Source organism: Balaenoptera borealis (assembly GCF_965194805.1).
Source record: "Balaenoptera borealis genome assembly, chromosome: 10".
Classification (NCBI taxonomy): Eukaryota; Metazoa; Chordata; class Mammalia; order Artiodactyla; family Balaenopteridae; genus Balaenoptera; species Balaenoptera borealis.
The window spans coordinates 80,373,618-80,397,525 of NC_138874.1; the positions used below are offsets into that span (position 1 = coordinate 80,373,618).

The window sequence follows — 23,908 nt, forward strand, 5'->3', positions numbered from 1 at the left end:
TTGTTTTACTAAGTGGTTAATTTTTAGCAAGTTGCTTTGAGCCAGAGTATATTTACATTTTTGCAGTATTGAGTTGTATCCAATTGGATTTTTGTAATGTTGTGTTCAGAATTAAATTTCAGTATCTACAAAAAACTCCCAGAGTTCTTTGTAGTTTCTGTTACGGTTATAGATGGTACATGAGGCTGTCAGAGGAACTATTTAAGAACTTGAAAATAGGAAATGAATTTGCCTTCTCATAGTTGGGCAGGACACAGTGGAAGAATGTTTAATATCGCAGATCCATGGGAGCAACAGCTTGATATGGCTTAGTCAGTGATAATACCCATCTACAGAAAATGCAGTGAATGATAGAAAAAAGAAAAAGAGAAGTAAAGTTTGACTCAAGAGATGGGGAATCTGGGAAATGAGCAGTGCAGTCATCAAACGTGTTTGCTGCTATGGTGCAGGAATGTTTATCAGGCCTCTTTATGGCCTAGATGAAACATCTCTGAAGTCTGTCTACTTCACATTACTATAATTCTGTATTCAACCAATTCAGATTAATACTTAATACTGAAAAAGAGTATGAGTACTCTGAGCAGAGGACACGTTTTCTGATGTCTGTAAGGATATCCTTGTGATACATTAATCTGGTGTGCTAATTTTTACATTGTTCTCTTCTGAATGTGAATTAGTCTCTTTTGACTGAATTTACTGAGACTGATTGATCATGTTTCAGGTTACTGATAAAGTCCAGTTTCTGGTTCTATACATATGATTATCGGATCTTAGGTTGTAATAACGTCATCAAGCAACTACTGTGCTGGGAAGTATTTTGATCTGTCATCTGACTTCATAACCTCTGCCTTTATGCCTCTGAATTAAGATTCACACATTTAGCTTGTAATCAGGAACAAAGGTTGAAGTTTATTCTATCTTCTTTAAAGTTTATTTTATCTAGCTTTTGACTTTTTCAAATGTCACTCTTGAAAAAAGTTTTATGTGTATGGATTGTTATTTAGCCAGTGGGTACTTTAGCCAACTGATCTTGTCACCCCAGTGATAATGGTAATAGCACATAAAAATGAAAAATTATCAACTGAATATAATAGCTATGCTGTGCTTGTTTTGTTTTTGTTCGTTTGTTTTGGATTGGTGGATAAATGGCCAGTAAGGCTTTGTTGGCCTCAGTTACCCGCCCCCCTTAGTTTATGAGAAAGGATGAACAGTGGCCAGGAAGGAAGATGTAGTTTTTCCTATGAAGTAAAATGAAAATAAATAATTCCTAAGTAGATTGTGTGTTAGGATTAACCTCTCCATGGAAATGACTGTCTCTAGTAGCTAAATAATTGATTTCCTTGAATGGCTTACACTATATTGGAGACACTAGTACTAATCAGTAATGATTCCTTTTTGGTTCAAAGATGATAACATCTCAGTGAAAAATGTCTTTATTTTCTTATATCTTTCCTGTTAACAAAAAGAAAACATTGGGATTTAGACATTGGGATGTCTAAAGAATATTTAAAATTACCTTTTCTTCTCTAATTCCATATTTTTCCTATGATTTTCCCCCCAAGCAGGAAATATTGTACAGAATTCAGACTTGGTTGTTGCTGTACGTCATTGCTTTGAGTAAAATAAAATCAAATTACAAATATCTTCATGCTTAAATTATTTAACCGTTTAGGGATATGGTTTATTATAGCAACGTGAGATTTTATACTTGAGGTACTCAAAGTAATACTTCTGTGACAAATATTTAACTTCTCCTTTCGAGGTTGCCTCCTGGGATCAGGAATTTAATGTAAAAAATAAAAAGAGAGAGGTGAAAAAGTGATCCAAGTTGAAATTTTTTACTATCTTAACTGCAAATGTTTTCTTTAATAAGCGATCAGAATTGACAGGGCAGGACAGGGTCATTTCATAGAAGGGAAGTTGAAGAACTAGCTCTTCCCAGATTTTTTTTTCTTCTTAATACTGCCTTCTCTCCCCTTTTTTTCTTGCCACTAAACTCTTTCTGTGACCAGCTGGTAATATGAAACAATGTTTTATTCAGGTGATTGATTATTCTTTGATATGTATATTAATCTTTTGCCTGTGTGTGTGTGTGTGTGTGTGTGTATGTGTGTGTATTAATCTTATCCCTCAGGCTAATATTGAAGTTATCTAATTTATATGTTATCTGGTGTAAATCTAGGCAATCTTTAACAAATTGATGCTTCATATGTTTAACCGACATAGCTTGAGAACTGTTCTGTACCTAATAAATCAGGAAAGTTTAGGTTTAATAGAGGTGAACTGGCTTTCTTACTGCAGAACCTTTAATGTGCTATTACTCATTGTAAATCTCCCAAGAATGAAATTTTAATATGTTGCTTTCCTTATTTTTTCTTTTCTTTCCATTTCTCTTCCTCTCCCTCCTTTCCCCCTTCTCTCTCTCTTTTCTTTTGTAGTATAGTAAATAGCATCTCTCTAGTGCTAATAGTGTTCCATGGAGCACAATTTGGGAAATGTTGAAAATGAAAAAAGATGTATATAACAATATTTTCCTCTAGTTTGTCAGTAGGAAATAATTTACTTCTTCCTCTTTTATTGGAAAGATTTTAGATGTGGGAAGATTTCTGTATTTATTATGAGGAAATGCTTAGAGCTCAGTCTCCTGATATATAGTGATTTTTGAAAAAAGCCTTTATTCATTGTCTGGTATACTATCAGCTTTTTTACCCATATTAAGCAGCTGTATTATAGATTCAAAAGTCCATCTTCCCCTTTCCTGTTTTATACGTTTTCTTCCCGAAGAAAATTTTCAAATATTCTTCTCTTAATCACATGCTGATCTCTCAATCAACCTTAATTGTATGTTGATTTTCAATAAAAAAGGAGGTGTTTGTCATCTCAACATTACCATTATTGGTTATTCAGTTAAAAAGAGTTGAAAAGAGATTATTTAGAGGAAAGCTTCAAAATGATTTAGAGGAAAGGATATCAATTCCCTCTCCCTTTCCAACAGCTTTCGACTTCTTCCCTCATATTGCCTCTCTGTTTCCTGCTTCCTTTTTTTTATTGAGGTGTAAATCCCATAACATAAAATTAACCACTTTAAAGTATACAATTCACTTACATTTAGTACCCTCACAATGTTTTGTAACCACCACTTCTGTCAAGTTCCAAAACATTTTTTATCACTCCAGAAGAAAACCCTGTCCCCATTTGCTGCCTCCCATTTCTTTTGTTAGTCTTATTCTTTACAAATAGTGGAGCCATGAAGGATTTGACAATGATTAAATTATCTGCACCAATTCAATTTTTGATATTTTAATAATAGGTAACATTTATTTACATTTATTGTATACACGTGTTACTGTTGTATAAGCAGTTTACATGTGTCATCTTATTAAATTGCTACAGTAATCCGATCCCCATTTCATAGATGGTTTAAAAGAAGCTAACTTCCCCAAGTGCCACAGCTGGTAAGAACTGAGGCTGAGGATTGAGTCCAGGTCTGTCAGATTCCAAAGCTGATTTCCTTAATAACCATAGAATCCTGTATATCAGAGGGCAAAAACTGGAAACTCTTGGGCTCATCTAGCTTGTTGATTTCCTTTGTTTGGCCTAATACAGTGTTGGTCCCCACACAGTGTGGAAAATCATCAAAGAAAATCGTTTCTGGTATTATACCAGACATTTCTTTAGGATTTGAGTCTCCAGATTGAAAAGACCTATATAGTGCCAAGCACAATAAATGAAAACAGGCCAATACCAGGCAAATTATTTTGAAATTAAAAATACCAAGAATAATGAGAATTTCTCAAAAGCTTTCAGGATCATTTAGAAAGGATTAGGAATATCAGTGGCATCTAACTTCTCAGCAGTAGAATTAAAGATAGAAGATGGAGGAACAGCACTTCAAATGTTCTGCAGTCAGCCTAGAATTCCGTATCTAGCCAAACCATCAATCAAGTGCAAGAGTAGGAAAAAAAAGACACTCAAGGACTAAAAAAAAATTTGTCCTTGTAACATATCTTAAGAGATTACTAGAAGATGTGCCCTAGCAAAACAGGGAAATAAACCATGAAAGAAAAGAAAAGGGCTTCGATAAACAGGGAATACAACTCAGAAACAACAAAGGAAAGTCCCAGGGTGACAACGGTGCCACAAAGCTGAAGAGCAACCAGTAGTGATTAGAGCAGTAGGACAGAGGGCTTCAGGGAAATAAATTATAGGTGGATATTGAAATATTTGGGAGAAAATATAATAGATTCTTAGGAAATTAGGTGAGTTAGAAACAGGAAGCAATTTAAATTTAATATCTGTTGGTTTATTTAACCCAAAATTGTGATGTTGCCATTTGAAGGGGATTAAGAGAAGTGAAATATTTGTGTTGGGGGTACTACTGGTTTTGTAAGCCTCCTCTAACATGGAAGAAAATATGTAGGTAATTGATAAATCTACAAGAAGCATTATTATGTATATTATATAGAAATGCTGAATTAAATACCAGGAAAAGGAATTCCAGTACTTTAGGGTAGTTGCTTTGGGGGGGAAAATATGGGTTTGAGGATGAAAAGAGATGGAGATGAGTAAGTTTTTTTTATTGTGGTATAATATATATAAGGTAACTTCATTTTAACCATTTTTAAGTGTACAGTTTCAGTAACATTAAGTATATTCACATCCTTGTGCAACTATCACCACTATCCATCTCTAAAACTATTTTATCATTCCATACTGAAATGTTGTACTCTTTAGACAGTAACTCCCCATTCCCCCTACTCCCAGCCCCTGGAAACCACTGTTCTATTTTCTGTTTCTATATGTTTGACCATTCTAGGTACCTTACATAAGTGGAGTCATTTAATATTTATCTTTTTGTGACTCATTTCACTTAGTGTAATGTCTGTAAGGTTAACCCATATTGTGGTATGTGTCATTGTCTGTATATACCACAATCTGTTTATCCATTCATCTGTTGATGGACACTTGGGTTGCTTCCACCTTTTGACTATTGTAGATAATGTTGGTATGAACATGGGTGTACCAGTACGTGTTCAAGTCTCTGCTTTGAATTTGTTTAGCTGTACACCCAGAAGTGGAATTGCTGGGTCAAATGGTCATTCCATGCTTACTTTTTCGAGGAACTATCATATTGTTTCCTACTGTGGCTGTATCATTTTACATTCCTACCAGCAATGTACAGATGTTCCAATTTCTCCACATCCTCGTTGCCAACACTGATATTTTCTGGGCTTTCTGGGTTTTTTTTGTTTGTTTGGTTGGTTTTTCTGGATGATAGCCATCCTAATGGGTGTAAAGTGGTATCTCATTGTGGTTTTGATTTGCATTTCCTGAATGATAAATGATGTTGAACATCTTTTCACGTGCTTATTGACCATTTGTATATCTTCTTTGGAGATATATCTACTTAAGTCCTTTGCCTGTTTATGAATTGGATGGTTTGTTTTTTTGTTGTTGAGTTTTATATATTCTGGATATTAATCCTTTATTAGATATGTGATTTGCAAATATTTTCTTCCATCCTATGGGTTGTTTTTTTACTATGTTGCTTTTGTCCTTTGATACATAAAGTTTCAAATTTTGATGCAGTTCAGTGTATCTATTTTTTGTTGCCTGTGTCTTTGGTGTTGCATCCAAGAAATCATGGCTAAATCCAATATCATGAGCTTTTCCCCTGTCTTTCCTTTTAAGAGTTTTATAGTTTTAGGTCTTTAATTTAGGTCTTTGATCAATTTTGAGTTAATTTTTGTATATGATGTAAGATAAAAGTCCAACTTAATGCTTTGGCAAGTGGATATCCACTTTTCCCAACACCATTTATTGAAAAGACTCTCCTTTCTCTATTGAATAATTTTGGCACACTAGTCAAAAATCATTTGACCATATATACAAGGTTTTATTTCTGAGCTCTCTATTCTATTCCATTGGTGTATGTCTGTCTTTATGCCAGTACCATACATTGTAGCTTTATACAAAGTAGATTTTGAAATAGGAATTGTGAGTCCTACAACGTTGTTCTTCTGTTTCAAGGTTGTTTTGGCCATTTAGGGTCCTGTGAGAGTCCATATGAATTTTAGGATGGAATTTTCTATTCATGCAAAAGAAAATAGTTGTTGAGATTTTGATAGGAATTGCATTAATCTATAGATTGCATAGTATGGTATTGAAATCTTAACGATATCAAATCTTCTAATCCAGGAACATGCGATATCTTTCTGTATATTTAGGTCTTCTTTAATTTTTTTTCAACAGTGTTTTGTAGCTTTTTGTGTACAAGTATTTCACCTCGCTTAAGATAATTCCTAGATATTTTATTCTTTTTGATGCTATCGTAAATAGAATTGTTTTCTTAATTTTCCTTTTTGGATTGTTCATTGTTATTGTATAAAAATGCAACTGATTTTTGCATATTAATTTTGTATGCTGCTACTTTGCTGAATTTGTTTAACAAATTTTTTTTAAATTTGTTTTAACAATTTTTTTTGTGGCATCTTAAAAAGTTTTCTATATATAAGATCATGTCATCTGCAAACATAATTTTACTTCTTTCTTTCTAATTTGGACGCCTTTTTTTCTTCTTCTTGCCTAATTACTCTGGCTTGAACATTCAGTACTATGTTTGAATGGAAGTGGCGAAAACAGGCCTCCTGCCTTGTTATTTACTTTAGAGGAAAAACTTTGTCTTTTACCATAGCATATCATATTAGCTGTGGAGTGTTGTTGTTTTTTTTTTTAATAGACTTTATTTTTTAGAGCCATATTACATTCGCAGCTATATTGAGCAGAAGGTACAGAGATTTCCCATATACCCCCTGCTATTCATGCATAGCTTCCTCGTTATCGATGTCCCCAACGAGAGGGGTACACATTTGTTAAAATTGATGAACCTACATTGACACATCTTTATCATGCGAAGTCCATAGTTTACATTAGGGCTTCCTCTTGATATTGTACAGTCTGTGGGTATGGACAAATTTATCATTATAAATATATATCCACTATTATAGTATCATACAGGGTAGCTTTACTGCCCTAAAAGTGGTCTGTGCTTTGCCTATTCATCCCTCTTTCTCCCCAGCCTCTGGCAACCACTGATGTTTTTACAGTCTCCACTGTAAAACTTCTGTTTGACTTTTCCAGAATTTATCACAGGTAGAATTATCCAGTATGTAGCATACAAAAACTCTCTTCCTATTCAATATGGCAGTATATGAAAACTCCACAGCACACTGTGTACAACTACTTTGGGAAGACAGTTGGTGGTTTCTTACAAAACCACACCTACTCCATACAATCAAGCAATGCACCCCTTTGGCTGTTTACCCAAAGGAGTTGAAGACTAATGTTCACACAGAAAGACTTAGTGTTCATCCTTTTCATGGATGTCATACTTCTTAAATGTCTGGCTCCCAAAAGAAGAAAAGGGAAAAAAAAATAGGCTCTGGATCTCTAAATCCCCTGGAAGCCATTTCAGTTGTTGGGGATTGCAGCAATGGCAGCCTGCTTCTGTGTCTGCACGTCCATAGTCGTAATCAGAAGCAGCAGTCAAGGATCAAGACACAGATCTCTGATATTTGGAGGACAAGTCCCACAAGCTCCATCAGGCTACTCTAGGAATACATCCATGGCTGCCTGCTGGGAGGGGATGAGGGGTGGATAGCTGCTACCACACCAAGAGTTGAAATTGAAATTAATTGTGATTTACTGTCCAGACCTTCTCCTGGAAGCTGCAAGCTTTTGAATAGACTCCAGAGTTCCAAAATAGTTACATCAGACAGATTATGCCAGTACAATTTTTGTCTAGGTGGGGAGATGCATTCCTAGTGCTTCCTATTTTGCCATCTTCCCTCAAGTAATTTTTTATTACAAACTTTTTATATCTTTTGGAATATATATGTTTATATATTATTTTGACAAAAATAATTTTAAAAATTTTGCGCATTGGAAGCTTATTTAGAACTATCTCATAGGAATTCTTTGAGGAAAGGAAAGACTTAAAAAATAAGACAGTGTTTATTCTCACAACTGTCTTTAATGAATTCAGATTTTATATATATCTGAAATTATTTGAAATAAGGTATAGAAATTAGAAAGATTTGAATTCTAGATTTTTTAAGTTTTGAGGGTATTACCTCTCTGCTCTTGTCTAAGTTCTTATTCTCAACTTTCCAAGTATCCACAGTTAAATTTTCCCATTTCCCTTTGGAAAGTGCTGTTTTCTTGCTTTTTTCCGCCTTTCCATTGTATCAAACTTATACGGCAATGAGCCAATTGTGGGCCTGAAATCCTTGGGAGGAGAGAGGAGGAAGTGGGAGGGGCAGTCATGCGGAATGTTTCCCTAAGTAATATTCAAGTTCTTTGAGAGAACTTACCCTCCCTCCTTTAAAAAAAATGCTGTGATGTTTTCTTTTAAATAGATTGTTTATTCTCCTGCCTGTCTCACTGTTGCCCGCAGTGCTAGATAAGAAATTACAGTAAAGTTCAAATATTAAAGGGAGCACACAAAAAAGTATGTGTATGATTTCACCAACCCTCATTAAAAAAAAAAATAAATAAACTATAGGAAAATAAAAGAAAGAAGTCAGGGTTCTTGGTTGCACATGACAAAAAGTAACTCTAATTAGCTTAATTAGAAGACAATTTTTTGAAAAATATTAGATAGCTCATAGCTAGAGAACCAGGCTTTGAAGATTTTCAGAAGCTAAGAGAAGCAGGGCATAGTCAAGAGGTTATAATAAGAGTATCCTATACTGAGGACATTGCTGCTTGGATATTTGCTGTCCCAGATACTGCCACCATGGCTGGATATTGGTGACTGTGCTCATAAACTTTAAGTTCCTCTGGAGATCTCTCTGAATAATCTCTGACTCCTCCGCACCTTGCTCTCACTACCTGGGATTCAGTGTTCAGAACACGAGGACCTAACTGATCTTAGACCTTGTACATGTGATGCGAGAAAGATGGGGAAGGGCGTATTTGCTTCTCATCTCTTGAAATTCTCCAAAATGGAATGGTTTTGGATGCTCAGCAGCCTAGAGATAGCAAATATCCCCTACAGATTTCTCCTATTTTACACGTCCCATCCTCAGACCCTCTTCCCAAAGATATCTACAATTAAAAGTTTCACATATTCTTTAAAAAATTGTTTTCATCTTATACTCACTTCTTAAAGAATTACAAATGAGAACATACTACATATTCTTTTTTCATTTAACATACTTAGGAATCTTCCATATTGGTGGGGAGATATAATTGATTCTTTTATTGGTTGTCTTTTATTCCATTTTATGATCATACCATAATAAACAGCCCACCCAGATACATTTTTTAGGGTATTTCCAGTTATTGCTATTGAAAATAGTGCTCTAATGAAAAGCTTCACACATTTATCTTGGTGTCCTTTTGCAAGTACTTATAATCCTTAAGGTAAATTCTTTGCAGTGGGTCCAGTGGGTCCATGGTTTAAACTAAAAAATGGTATCGTTTTATATTCTCACCAACATGTGTGAGTCTTTCCCCTCTCACAATCTTGGTGAACTGAATATTATCAAACTGAAAACTTTTTACTATTTGTTGTAATTTGATTTTTGATTGCATTTCTTTTCGAGGTTAAACAACTTGGTGATCTTTATTGGTCTTAACAAATTTTTCCTTGGTTTGTTTGTGTATACTACCCTATTATTATTATTTTTCGTAATGATTTTTATGAACTTTTTGAAAATTAGCAAATTAGTGGTACCATTTCTTCAGACCATTTTTATAATGCTATGCCACTCTTGCCATTTGAATTTTACAACTACAAGATTCAGATGAAGCAGTGATAAAGAGCTTGGTGGATTATTTCTGTTTTGAATTATTTATTGTTAACTGTCTGCTCTACTAATATGTATAATCATGGAATATCAGAGATTTTTGTTGATAGCTGTTTGTTAAGAAATGTTCTTTAAGAGATAGCCTTGCTTAAATTGCAAATAAAAAATGCTTTTAATCCAAAGAAATATCATGCACCCATCAGTCTTGAGTTATTGAATCAGAGCAATATTCTCTTGGACAGAGAAGATAGAAATGAAAAGGAGATTTAGGAGTTCCTGCTTTTTTTCTACCTCTAGCATTATACAGCTGTCTAACTCACGGAATTCTACCTTATTTATTGTTCTTTTTTTAGTCTAAACATTGCCCCGCACTCCAAGCCTTTTCTTTTGTCTTTACCATTTTTATGTTCCTTTATATATGCTACTCTTTTATATTCATCTATAACTATTTCCCTCCTTTTTTCTGGAGATATGTATTTATTTGTTTGTTTATTTTTAAAATAACGTTGTGGGTAAATTCTCTGCAGCTATGTTTATTGGTTTTAGATAATTTCTGTTTTTCCTCTTTTGTCTGTTTTAAACTAGAGTCATTTGTAATTGTTTATACAGAATTTTAGTTTTTAAAGCCTCTCTATGGTCTTTCCTTTTAGATATTGAGTTATGAATTCATAGCCTGTTATTTAAATGAAGCTTTTGAAATCCGTTTTACTGATCTGTATCATATCTAACTATGCCAGTATTTCCTTCCTTGTCTGACGTAAATTCTAAAATTATATGAACACTTTCTCCCTGCTTCCTGGCATTTCCACTCAAACTTGTTCCTCATTCTTGGTTAGAAATATGTCCAAATTGTAGTTCCCTTCTTTATTTTATTAGTCTACTGATAAAAGAAAATTAATTTAAAAAATCAAGAATTTGTTAGAAAATTGCATATAGTTTAAAATATCTTTTTCAGTGGATATTTTGACAGTTGTGAAGTCCCCAGTTATTACTGTATCTTTCTTCTGTTTCAATTTTATTCTCTATCCCAAGAATATACCCATTTCTGTTTCCTTTCTAAGAAGCATGTGCATTGTATTCCAGTGGATTTTTTCATAGATACATCTTTTAGACTTATGCTATCCAATATGGTAGCCACTAGCCACATGTAGCTAATTATGATTAAATTAACATTAATTAAAAGTAAGTTTACTCATTCATTTTCCTTTGCACCAGTCACATTTCAAGTGCTCAGTAGCTACACGTGGCTAGTGTCTACTGTGTTGGACAGCACAGATGTAGAACATTTCCATCATTGTGGAAAGTTCTATTGGACTACTATTCTAGACAGTGCCATTTTGCTTTTCATTCTAAAAAGTTCTAATTCCTCAAGATGATGTGCTCCTTCTATTGCTATGTCTGCTATTAATCAAAATAAATTTGAGATTTTTTGAGGTGGGTTGCATTTTACAAATTGATGCTTATAATCATATTAGTCTTAAAAACCAATTTTTCAAGGTATAATTTATATGCAACATGTACCTTTTTTAAGTGTACACTTCATTGAGTTTTGACATATATACGCCCATGTAAACATCACCACAATCAAGATGTAGAACATTTCTATTACCATAAAAAGTTTCTTAATGCCCCTTTGCAATCAGTCCCCAGCCCTGGTTCCAGGTAATCTCTAAATTTGTCTTCTCTCACTGTAGATAAGTTTTGCCTGTTCTAGAATTTTATATAAATGTAGTCATATAGTATGTACTGTTTTGTGTCTGGCTTCTTTCTTTTAGCATAATAGTTTTGAAATTCATCCCTGTTGTTAGTAATTTGGTTCTTTTTATTGCTGAGTGGTATTCCATTTTATGGATATGATATAATTTATTTATCCATTCCGCTGTGATGGACATTCGGGTTGTTTTCAGTTTGGGTCTATTATGAACAAAGCTGCTATGAGTATTCATGGACAAGACTTTTGTGGACATATATTTTCATTTCTGTTGGCTACCTATGAGTAGAATTGCTGGGTCATATAATATAGATCAATGGAACAAAATAGAGATTCCAGAAAAACTCACATATACATTAATTGACAAAGGCTTTATTAACAAATGAAGCTGGAACAACTGTAAGTCAGTATGAAAAGTAAAATGAGCCTTTCTCATCATACAGGCATACCTCATTTTGTTATGCTTCACTTTATTGCACTTCACAAATACTGCATTTTTTTTTTTTTTTTTTGCAAATTGAAGGTTTATGGCAGCCCTGAGTTGTCAAGTGATGTTTAGCATTTTTTAGCAATAAGGTATTTTTAAGTTAAGGTAGGTACATTGGTTTTTTAGACATAATGCTGTTATTGCACACTTAATAGACTATAGTATAGTGCAAACATAACTTTTATATATGCACTGGGATACCAGAAATTTCATGTGATTTGCTTTGTTGCTATATCTGCTTTATTGTAGTCGTCCAGAACCAAACTCAAAAATATCTCTGAGGTATGCCTGTACACATAAATTAACTTAAAATGGATTATAGATGGAAACATAAAAGAAAATGTAAAACTATAAAACTTCTAGGTAAAAACACCAAAGAAGAAAATCTTTGTGACTTTTTGTTTAGTCAAAGATTTCTTAGTACATACAAAATTAACCATATAAGAAAAAATTGACAAAGTGAACTTCATCAACATTAAATACTTCTATTTTTTGAAAGACACCATTAGTGAATAAAAAAGCAGCCACAGTCTGGGAGGAATATTTGCAGTGCATATATCTGACAAAGGACTTGAATTCAACACAGTATAAAGATGCTGTTACAAATTCATAAGAGGACAACCCCATAAAGGGCAAAAGATCTGAACAGAAACTTTTTAAAAGAAGATTTATAAATGATCAATAAGCATATGAAAAATTCAAAATCATCAGGAAAATGAAAATTAAAACGCAGTGAGATCCTATTTCATATTTACTGGGATGGCTAAAACTTAAAGGGCTAATGGGTAGGCAAGGATGTAGATCAACTGGAACTCTCATCCATGTAAAAGCACAAAACGATACAACTTCAGAGAAATGTTTGGCGGTTTCTTATTCATAATATTTTTAATAGCCTTCTGAATTTTTTTCAGTGGGTTATAGGTTACTTACTACACTGTTTATTTCTTTTCCTTCTAATTTTATACCTCTTTAGATAGAATAGATTTTCTTTAGTTCTGGGGATTACTATCTTTCACCTGAATATAATATAAAGCTCTTATTTTTGCTCTTCTATTTAACTTGAGATAATGTAGGAGAAAGTACTACTGTGCAGGCAGGAGTGAAAAGTAAATTTTCAACAAGATACTTACTTTCCTTGTGTCGGATATATGACTGATTTTAATTCTGACAACCTGAAGATGACTAGAAGAAAATAGTCAAGAACTAGAATATTTGCAGTTTGCCTGTGTTAATGGGATTAAGGCAGATATAATTTATGTGTTAAAAAGAAAAACAACAATCCAATTTCATGTTTTAGTAGGAGCAGTAGCAACTGTAGGTATATTAGGGTTCTAAGGGCAAATGTTGATTCAACATGGATACAGCAGATGAATTAAAAATGGTTACCAAATAGTGACTCACCTACAGAAAAATGTAGCAAATAAGTAATTATTTTTCTTTTTAGCCTATTTCTGGATTAGTAAGAGCAATCTAGTGTTCTTAGGCTATTTTCTGAATGGGATACCTTGAAAGGGGGTTTGCTGATGGGTTTTTCTCAAGCTGCTAGAAGCAATTGTTATTACGATTGTGGTTGTTCCTACTTGGAGTTTTGTTACCAGTGTATCCACAGTAGTGCTTGTCACATTGCAGGTGTTCAATAAATATTTGTTGGATGAATTTTTATCAGTTCCCAGCTCTAATAATATAGACTTTAATATCAGTAAGTACTGGCACCAAGCAGAAATATACCAGTTCACCTTTAAAAAACAGAATGACTCTCAGGCCTTACAGTAAGACTTCAATTTAATGCAGTGGAATATATTTAGTTTGTCAACATAAAGCCTTTCGGTGAAAAGAAGGATTGGTTAGCTATTGAAACGTGGAAAAAGCACTGCCAAGAGAAAGGAAGCCTTAGCCAATGAACTTTAGATATGTTTGGCAAAACCATTCCTTTTGTGGAGATGGAAACATCAGAATATCATAGTCTATTAAAAATTGCTTCATTTAACTAACTTCTCTTGTTTGATTCCACATTTATTCAGCAACATTCTGATTTCACTTCTCAGGTCTGCTTATGGTGAGATATGGTCATAAAGATATGAATAATTTAGTTCTTATGGCAGTTGGATTTTTCAATAAATTAGTATATTGCCATTATGATCATTATGATATTTATACATCAGTCATATGATATGGGTTTTAATTTGTCCCTGGGGGGGGAAAAAAAACACCACTCAATATGCTGACAGGGTCAAGTCTAACCCTGAAAGGTAGAGGATCAGACTCTGGACCACCAGTAACTTCACCAAAGTAACAACTGAGTTTCTTATGCCTTCTAAGAGTCAGTATAAAGCTTATCTTGCAACCTAGATTCTTTCTCCTCTATTGGAATGAGTTCAGTAGCATGGTGTTAATGTATAGAGCATCTAGATTGAGTTTTGCATTTGATTTATGTAATCTTGTCTTGCTTCTTCAGAGTTGAACATTGCATAGTATATTAATTTGTAGAGTGTGACAACTTGTATAGCAAGTATATGTAAACATTTATATGTACTATATTTCATGAAGAAATATTATGAAGGTCAGTTTTGAACTTGCTTTGTAATCACTGACTTTTTTTTTTTTTGGCTGAGTTGGGTCTTTGTTGCTGCGTGCAGGCTTTCTCTAGTTGCAGCGAGTGGGGGCTGCTCTTCGTTGCAGTGTGCGGGCTTCTCATTGCGGTGGCTTCTCTTGTTGCGGAGCATGGGCTCTAGGTGCATGGGCTTCAGTAGCTGTGGCTCGCGGGCTCAGTAGTTGTGGCTCGCGGGCTCTAGAGCGCAGGCTCAGTTGTTGTGGTGCACGGGCTTAGTTTCTCCGCAGCATGTGGGTTCTTCCTGGACCAGGGATCAAAACCGTGTCCCCTGCACTGGCAGGCGGATTCTTAACAACGAGCCACCAAGGAAATCTCCAATCACCAACTTGCTTAATTGGAGTGTTTAGTCCATTTATATTTAATATAATGATTAATATGTTTTATTTAAGACTAACATCTTTCTACTTGTGTTTAGTTGTTCATTCCTATTTCACTCTCATTCTCTCCATTCCTCTTTTTCTGTCCTCTTTGGGGTTAATAGAATATTTTCAGGTATTCAATTTAAATTCTTCTATTGACTTTTTATTTGTATGTATAAATATATATATATTTAGAGTTTGTTCTAGGTATTATAGAACACATTCTTAGCTTATTACAGTTCCCATTAAAATACAAGAGCCCTACAACAGTAAAATTCTGCTTGCCTCAATATTTTTGGTATGATTTTATATCTATGTATGTAATAAACCCCATAATACAGTGTTATTTTATTTGCTTTAAACAGTCAGTTGTCTTTCAGTGGAATCAAGAGAAGAAAAAGATGTCCTTTTATATTTATTCGTATATTTACCATTTCTGATGCTTTTTGTTTCTTTCTGTAGACTCACTTTTCATCTGGAATTAGTTCCCTTCAGCCTGTGGGCAAGTCTGCTGGCGACAGATCCTCTCAGCTTCTGTTGATTGTTTTTGAAGGGCATTTTGCTGGATATAGACTTCTGGGATGGCTTTTTTTTTTTTGCTTTTCAGCACTTCATTAGATCTGATGAGAAGTCAGCCATTACTCAGACTGGTATTCTCCTATATATAATGTGTCTTTTTCTTTGACTCCTTTTGTTTTTTTCCTTTTGTCTTTGGTTTTCAGTGGTTTTGATCATGATATGCATAGTGTGGTTCTTTTATATTTGTCTTACTTGAAGTTTATTGAGCTTCTAGTATCTCTAAGTTAATGTTTTACACCATGGGTGGGAAATTTCCGGCCGTGATGTCTTTAAAATTTTTTTTCAGTTTCTTTCTTCTGTTCTTCAGGTTAGGTAATTACTACTAATCTGTGGTCAAATTCATATCTTTATTTTCCAGCTAATATTTATGTATAACAAACCACCTCTAAACATAAATAGCATAGAACATTTATTTATTTTATACTCACGGATCAAGTGAGTCAGGAATTCAGACAAGGCATGGTGGAGATGGCTTGTTTCTGCTCCAGTGTCTGGGGCCTTAGTTGGGAAGACTCAGTGACTGGAGATGAGTTGGCAGGTTGGGGGCTGAATCATCTGAAGGTGTTTTCACTCACATGTCTGGTAAATGCTGTCTTTATCTGGGTCTTTAGTTGGGCTGTTGGCCAGAACCCCTATACTTGGCCTTTCCATGTAGGCTAGTTTGGGCTTCCTCATAGCATGGCAGCTTGTTAAGAATGAAGTGCATGGGTAGAAGTGCATGGCATTTTTATGACCTAGCCTTAGAAATAGCTTTATGTCACTTCTGCCCATACTGTGTTGGTTGAGGCAGTCACAAAGGTGTGCCCAAGTTCAAGGGGGAGGGACCATAGACCCCATCACTTGATGGGAACAGTGTTAAGGTTATGTTGTATGAAGAGCATGTGGGCTGGGAGATGTAGTCATTCTTAGAAAATACAATCTGCCACATCTTTCTTCTGCAATCCCCAGTCTTCCGTTAAGACCATGCAAGTAGATCTTTTTCTTTTCAGATACTGTACTTTTGAGACCCAGAATTTCTGTCTTTTGTAGTCTCTGTGTCTTTGCTGAGATTTGTCTTTTCATTTGCTGTAATCATTTTCCTTTACATTCCCATATATATTTATAATAGCTGCTTCAAAGTCCGTGTCTGCTAATTCTAACATGTGGTTTGTCTTGGTGTTGGTTTCCACTGGCTGCTTTTTTTTTTTCTTGGTCATAGGTCATATTTTCCTGCTTTGCATGTCTAATAAGTTTTAATTGTATGATGAATGTTGTGGGTGATATGTTGTAGGGAGTCTGAATGTTAATTTAAGGGTGCTGAGTTTCATTTTGGCAGGCATTTAAATTAATGGTTAATCTTGTATTATCGAGCTTGGTTTTCTTTGTTAAGGCAGGCCTATTTTAGTTTTGTTTTTTGTTCAGGGCATGGTCCTACTCCTAACGTGTGGCCTTTCTGGGTTCTCAGCTGAATACGTGAGTCCCTCAATGAGGTCTCTCCACTCTGGCTGGACCAGAACTCCTTCTCCTAGAGCTGTGCTATCTCTGGTGTCATCTCCATTATTCTTCCAGATTCTGCACATATGCAGCCCAACCCATGGCCAAGGCCCTGAGGTGAATTTCCATACACACTTCGAAGTCCCTCTGTCTGTTCATCCTCCTTTTTCTGCTACCCTCTTCCACAAACTCTAGCTGCTTTACCACCCAGAACTCCAATCTCTGCCTGTTTACCTCAGTGAAACCTTTGTTCCATTTGTTCTCCTTCCTTCTGCTGTGTCAGAAAAGAGTCTCCAACCTGAAAACAAGGCAGCCACGGGGTAACCTCATGTTTCTTTTTCCCTAAGGATCATAAGCCTGTGCTACCTTTTGTTTAGTGCCTCATACATTTTGCCCAGTTTTACAGTTATTTACAAGAGGAAATTTCCTGTACCAGATACTCTTTAATCGTCAAAAGTATATACATGCTCCTGTAAGAAAAATTTTAAGAGATGGCCCCTTTATATTGAATGCCAGTATAAAAAAAGATTTTTAGAACAAAGTTATTTAAGGCCTATTCATAATAGAACTTTAATCTGGTTACAATAACTTTGCTACTATATAATAATTTATAACGTTCAAATTTTGCTTTTTACTGAATTTTACCCATAAATTTGTATTGATGTTCTCTAGAAATGGCAAAGTGAAAATTTTTATTTTATTCTCTCTCCCTCACTAATGGCAGATATTCTTTCCCAGTCTCCAACCTGTTTTAATAGCCTTAACATTGCCCCTCAACAAGCCACTACTAGTTTGACACCTATTTACCATCTCTAATGTATTTCCATTTTACTAGGTCAATCAGTATTATTTTGTGGGATATTTAATTTAATGAAAGGTTACCCTAATAGATACTTTTCTTTTCTAGAAGTGAAGTGATTTTATTTTTAAATGTGTGTTATAAGACATCAAATGAGGCTGTTTATTTAGGAAGCCTCTAGTACTTCCTGAATGGAATGTAGAAAAATAAAAGATTGGGAAGCAGAAATTCTTAGCAGTTGTGCCCATAATAAATAATACTTGAAAGTTAAAAGAGGATAAAAGTTGGCTTTGAATATACATTGTAGACACCTAGCTAAAGTAACATAAGAAGTGTCCTGATGAAATTGAAGGATAGGCTTTCCATGGCTGGAGCCTCTAGGAGGGATTTAAAGAGATAACACATTACCAGCATTTTAATGAATTGTTTCTGTTTTGTTGACATCGTTTCTCACTGATGTTAGATTTGTGATTTTGGCATACAGTGTGTGCCAATAATTTTTTTTTTTTTTAACATCCTCAGGACAGGCTCAGTATGAATGAAAATATAATTAAGAAAAACCTCATGAGTCTTTATAAATAGGAATTGCATGAATCATTAAAACTAATTATTTCTCAAGGAGGACTGTTATCACATTTAAAAAAAGCTTTGATCCTTGTTTTTTCTACTTTAAAAATAGTATATGAAAATATTAATTTTATGTAAACTCTAAAAAATACTGTTTAAAAGAACCTAGACTTTTAATGAAGCCCACTTTTTGGAGGTAAAACATAGTGTGATATAACTTCATCAGTTCTTACTTTTTTGGGAAAATACATTAGGATAGAAAACTTTTTTCTTTTGAAAGTAGTATGTGCTTATGTTTTAACAACAAAATTGTAGAAGTGTTGAAAGTAAATCATGAAAGCCTCCATCTCTCCCTGAAAACCCAGGATAGCCACTGTGATCATTTTGGTATGTGTCCTGTCAATCCTTTAGACTCCAGTTTAAGTGTACGAAGGGCTGCCACATGTGAATAGTATTCCTTGGAGATGGGCAATAGGATGTGTACATACCTATTAATATAGTATTGGTTTATGTATTTGGATTCAAAACATAAAGTTACCAGACTCAGAATGAACTAAAAATGAACTGTTAATCCTCCAAAATACCTTTTTTCCCCCCCTCTGCTCACATTTACATTGTAGGTTTTCCGTGAGAAAATTGTATTTTGTAGATCATTTTTTGCTTATTCATTTTCTCTCAGAAGAAACCTATGGTGGAAGATATGGCAGGTAGCAATGAGTTGTTGTTTATTAAATTTTATGATCACTGTCCTTCAAATCATTTGTCTATGTTTTGGTTATTCTAATTATCTTTAATATTTACCTAAATTTCCAACCAAATTAAAATAGAAACTGAGAAAAGTCTAAAAGTATGTATAAAGCTTCTAGAACAAAACATAGAGAATATCTTTATGAATTCTTTATGTGTAGGGAAAGATTTCTCAGAGATGATGCAAAGTTCTAAACAAAAGAAAAATTTGATGTATTGGATTTTATCAAAATTTAAATTTGTTGATTATCAAAGCACAATATTAAGGAAATGAACAGGCAAGTCGTACACAAGGAGCAAATATCTGACAAAGGACTTATACCTAGAATATATAAAAGACTCCTATAAATCAATAATAAAAAAGACAAATAATCCAGTTGGGGGAAGAAATGAGCCAGTGACTTAAACAGACGTTTCAAAAAAGAAAGTGTAAAAATGGCTAATAAACAAATGAAGGACTAGAATTTTAAGAAGCTGACAGCACCAAATATTGATGAGACTGTGGAGCAACTGGAACTCTTAGAATGTTGGTAGGACTGTGGAATGGTACAGCCACTTTTGAAAACTGTTCAGTAGTTTCTTATAGAGTTAAATATGCACCCACTCTATCTCCTCTGTGACCCAGCAGTTCTACTCCTAGCTGTTATTTACTAAAGGAAATGAAAGCATAGGTCCCCCAAAAGACTTGCACGAGCATGTTTATGCACTTTATTCATAATAACCCCAAACTGTAAACATCCCAGATATCCATCAAAGGAGAATGGATAAACAAATGGTGTTATGTTCACGCAGTGGAATGATAGAATAAAAAGAATGAACTATCCATACATGTAACAACTTGGGTAAATTCGAAAAACATTAAGTGAAGGAAATCAGTTTAAAAAGAATGCATATTACATGATTACATTTACATGAAATTAAAGAACAAGGCCAAACTAATATATGGTAATAGTAGTAGCTACCTGAGAGCTTGGTGGGGCTTGACTGAAAATGGGCATGAGGGAATTTTCTGGGGTGGTAGAAGTGTTCTATATTTTGATTGGAGTGGTTGTTACAAAACTTATAGAATTGTACACCTAAGATCTGTCTATTTCACTGTATGTAAATTTTTACCTCAATTTAAAGAAAAATCCAAAAGTAAAAATTGAGAAAAAGGTACGGCAATATAGAAGATAAAGAGGGTAGAACAGACAGGAGTGAAAGGGTCTGTAACAAACCACTTTTTCCTGTAATATATTTATAGACGTCTTTGTAGCAGAATCAGTGCTTCCTGGGTTGGTTGAAGTAGTGGGTTAAAGCAAAGAATTATAAAAAGTTACACGTACCTTAAATATTTACTTTAAAAAAGTTGTACACGTGAAATACTAAAATCAAATAGTTCTATAGGGTTTATTAACAACTACTGCCACAACAAAAAAAAAGTGGTTATTTTCCTTTGTTTCCCTATGCCCTGTGGCAAGAGTTCTTAATCTTAGGCCATGTACCTTTTTGACAGTCTGGTGAAGCTTATGAACCCTTTCTTAAAATGATTTTAAATCCATAAAATAAAATTCATAGGATTATAAATGTGCCTTTTATATTAGTTTTGATTATAATTGTTATAAAATATTTTAAAACATCTATATAATAATAGTTATTAACACATTTAAATCAAATCTGTTGGCAGGTCTAATGACTATGTTAATTTTTGCAGTGTTGATTGTAAATAATATTTTGATATCTTCAACAACTGTAGTATGACATATCAGTTAGTGATAAAGTTGTAAGTACTGCTTGTATTACTGTGTAACATAATTTTTCACATTCAAGTTTATGGACTCTTTTTTTCCCTCTTAACCCAACCACATATTTTCATTCTCCCATTCTTCCAGTAGTATATTGTAATTTTGGTTATATCAATATTGGGTTTTTATGTCATTATGACTAGATAAATGTCATTCATAGTTAAGCAATATAGTATATTATAACTGGTTTTTCCTACACATTTTGTTTTCCCTGGATTTACAGTTCTCCCTCTCTCCATCCCTTCTTCCCTCCTTTTTTCTCCCTCTCTTTCTCTCTCTCATTTAGTTTCTACATTCTTAACTTTAATTCGTCCCTAAACTTACCCCTAGTTGTATAAATCTCTGTATATGTTTGAGCACATTTTTTATTATATCAATTTCATCTTCTCCAGGAACCTTCTGGTCTGCCCTGATCTGGATTAGTCGTTCTCTAGGCTTGCTGTATGACTGTCTAATCGAGATGTCCCTTCACTATTCATTCTGGGGATTCTCCTTTTTTCCTTCTCATGCGTTGGATTCTTCAGTTTCTGGAACTTGTCATCTTCTTTCACGGTTTCCCACCCTTGTTTTGGTGGAACATGTCTTGTAGTAACTTCCTGAGAGAGAATATGTGGAAAGCAAAATTATTTGAGACTTTGCTTATTTTAAAATGCCTTTATTATATATTCACACTTGTTTTATAGTCTATCTTGGTATGGAATTCTAGGCTGGGAATAATTTTAAGTCAGAAGGTTTTGCCCAGTTGTTTTCTAGCTGCTGGTGTTGCCATTAAAAAGGATGATGTTATTCAGATTCCAGATTCATTTTATGAAACATGTTTCCTTTCAGGCAGCTAGGATCTTATGTTTATGTCTTCAGCATTCAGAAATTTCAGTGAGATATATATGCCTTTATTTGGGTCTGTTTTAATATTGCTGAATACTCATTATACCCTTTCAGTTTGGAAATTCATGGGCTTCAGTTTTGGGTATTGTTCTTGAATTATATCTTGGATTTCTTCTCCTGTGTGTTCTGTTGTTTTCTCTGGGATGCCTATTCATATGTTGAATCTCCTAGACTTTAGATCTTTTAAAATCTTCTCTTCTGTTTTCCATTTGTTCTTCTATTTATTCTATTTCCTCAGCCTTATACTTTTCTAACCCCTCTATTACCTACCTTACAGAATTAAACAAATTTGTATGCATAAAGTATTTAAAATAGTGCCTGGCATATAGTAAGTGTTGGCTGTAATTGTTGTTGTTGTTTAGTTTCTTAACTAATTGTTGAGGGGAGAGGTCTTTGGTCTTTTGACGTAATAGCTGTATGACCTTGGGCAAGTCCTGTAATTTCTTTGATACCTACTTCCTTCATCTCTCTACCTCTCAGATGTTTGTGAGCATCAAATGAGACTATGTATGTGAAAATACTTAATAAACTTTGTACAGAGCTAATAGTTATTACTTGCATCTTTCAAATATCAAAAGTTTTTAGTTTGAAAGAAAATGATGGCTGAATTTCCAGGGTTATTTTTAAGATTTCTTGATTGCATGGAACTATTTCTCACAAAACTGTATAAGCTAGGTGAACTTGAGCTAAATGCTAATGCTGCTTTTTAAAGGAGTTATTTCTTAATACTCAATCTCATTATGTTAGGCTGAAGAGAGAAGATTATGAAAATATTCATTTTATGAAGAGCTATGGCTTTACTTCAGATTGTATAAATCTGTGTAATGTAATAATTACTTAAGAAAGACCTGATTACTAGTTTAAACCCATGGATAGAATATTTATTGGAGTTTATTTATTTATTTTTCTTAAATGGTATTTGAGATTAGGAAAAATAGAATCTGTCTTTTGGTTTTTCTCAATAGTAGTAATGTAATTTCAAATGTTAGCTCATTTTTGTTAATGGTGGCTTTTTGTTTGTTTGTTTTGTTTTAAGGTTTTTGGATTCAAAGCATAAAAACCATTACAAGATATACAATCTGTAAGTATGTTTTCTTGTTTGTATGCTTGCAAATATCTTCTAAAATAACTATTGAGTGAAAGTTATTTCCTTGTTAGAATGAGGTAGAGTTAAAGATATATTTTAACAGAACTGTATTCCTAAAACAATTAGTTCAAGAAGTCTGATTGAGAGCATAGTTAGGTCATTTAGAAAGTGTAGTGATGAGGTAAAACAATGTTGGCACAGATTCATGTTACTTGATCTGCTTTAAATGACTTGGCATCTAGCCCATCTTTGGGCCCATAACCATGTGGTAACTTGAAGTGTAATTCACACAGAGCTTCTGCTAAAGCATTAATGCCATCTTCCATGGAGGGATGCTTCTAGAGTAGACATAATTTTATTCTGTGTCTCTAGGTCAATTGATTGAAAAAGCTATTAGCATATTCTCTAACTGTATATAAAATAAATAAGTTAACTAAAATTGTTGAATTGGGTGGCTTCTCTTGTCTGGGGCAGGGATGTAAGGATTGCCTCTTGATTCAGCTAGCTGACCTTATCTTTAACCTTTCATTTTTTCTTTTGACTTTGTGAGTAGAGGTGTAAAGTAGAAAAAAAAAAGAAGGAAAGAAAAATGTGAAGAAAATATCTTATCATTTTTGCTCTTGACCATTTTTTCCTTCCCAAAACATTGACCATTTTCTAATTAAAAAAACAAATTGTGTATAAAATGTGTTATGTTTCTACCTGGCTTTTATTTTTCCTATGTGATATGTATAAGTTATGCAATGGAAAAAATTTTAATCTAAAGTTATGTATGCTAATTTACTGTTACAATTTCTGTAGAGTTTATTTATAAAATATAAGAACAAGGTTTTTTTCTGCGTTCAGTGGGCTTTCAGATATTCACTAAAAAAAAGAAAGATTCTCTCTGCCTTATTGGCTTGTGGGATGTTGCTTTTTTATCTTTAATTTAGTGATCTTTGTACTCTGATAAGACTTCAGAAGACCCGAGAGTGAAGTAGATACCAGTATTGTATCTCTTAGTGAGT

General features: G+C 33.9%; 1 protein-coding gene across 3 annotated transcripts in view; it reads left to right on the forward strand.

Annotated features, from left to right (window-relative positions):
- The window catches only part of PTEN (phosphatase and tensin homolog), an 87,683-nt gene that overhangs the window by 27,137 nt on the left and 36,638 nt on the right, over positions 1-23,908 (forward strand). The window contains exons 1-2 of one of the 3 annotated variants that reach the window (XM_082339536.1): positions 16,797-17,149; positions 22,851-22,895. The exons of 1 other annotated variant lie outside the window; for it this stretch is intronic. In XM_082339536.1, the coding sequence (XP_082195662.1) occupies positions 17,133-17,149; positions 22,851-22,895 (62 nt within the window). In that variant the 5' untranslated portion in view covers positions 16,797-17,132. Of the gene's footprint in view, positions 1-16,796; positions 17,150-22,850; positions 22,896-23,908 lie in introns of those variants that run through there. One more of the 3 variants, XM_082339535.1, reaches the window with a different exon arrangement.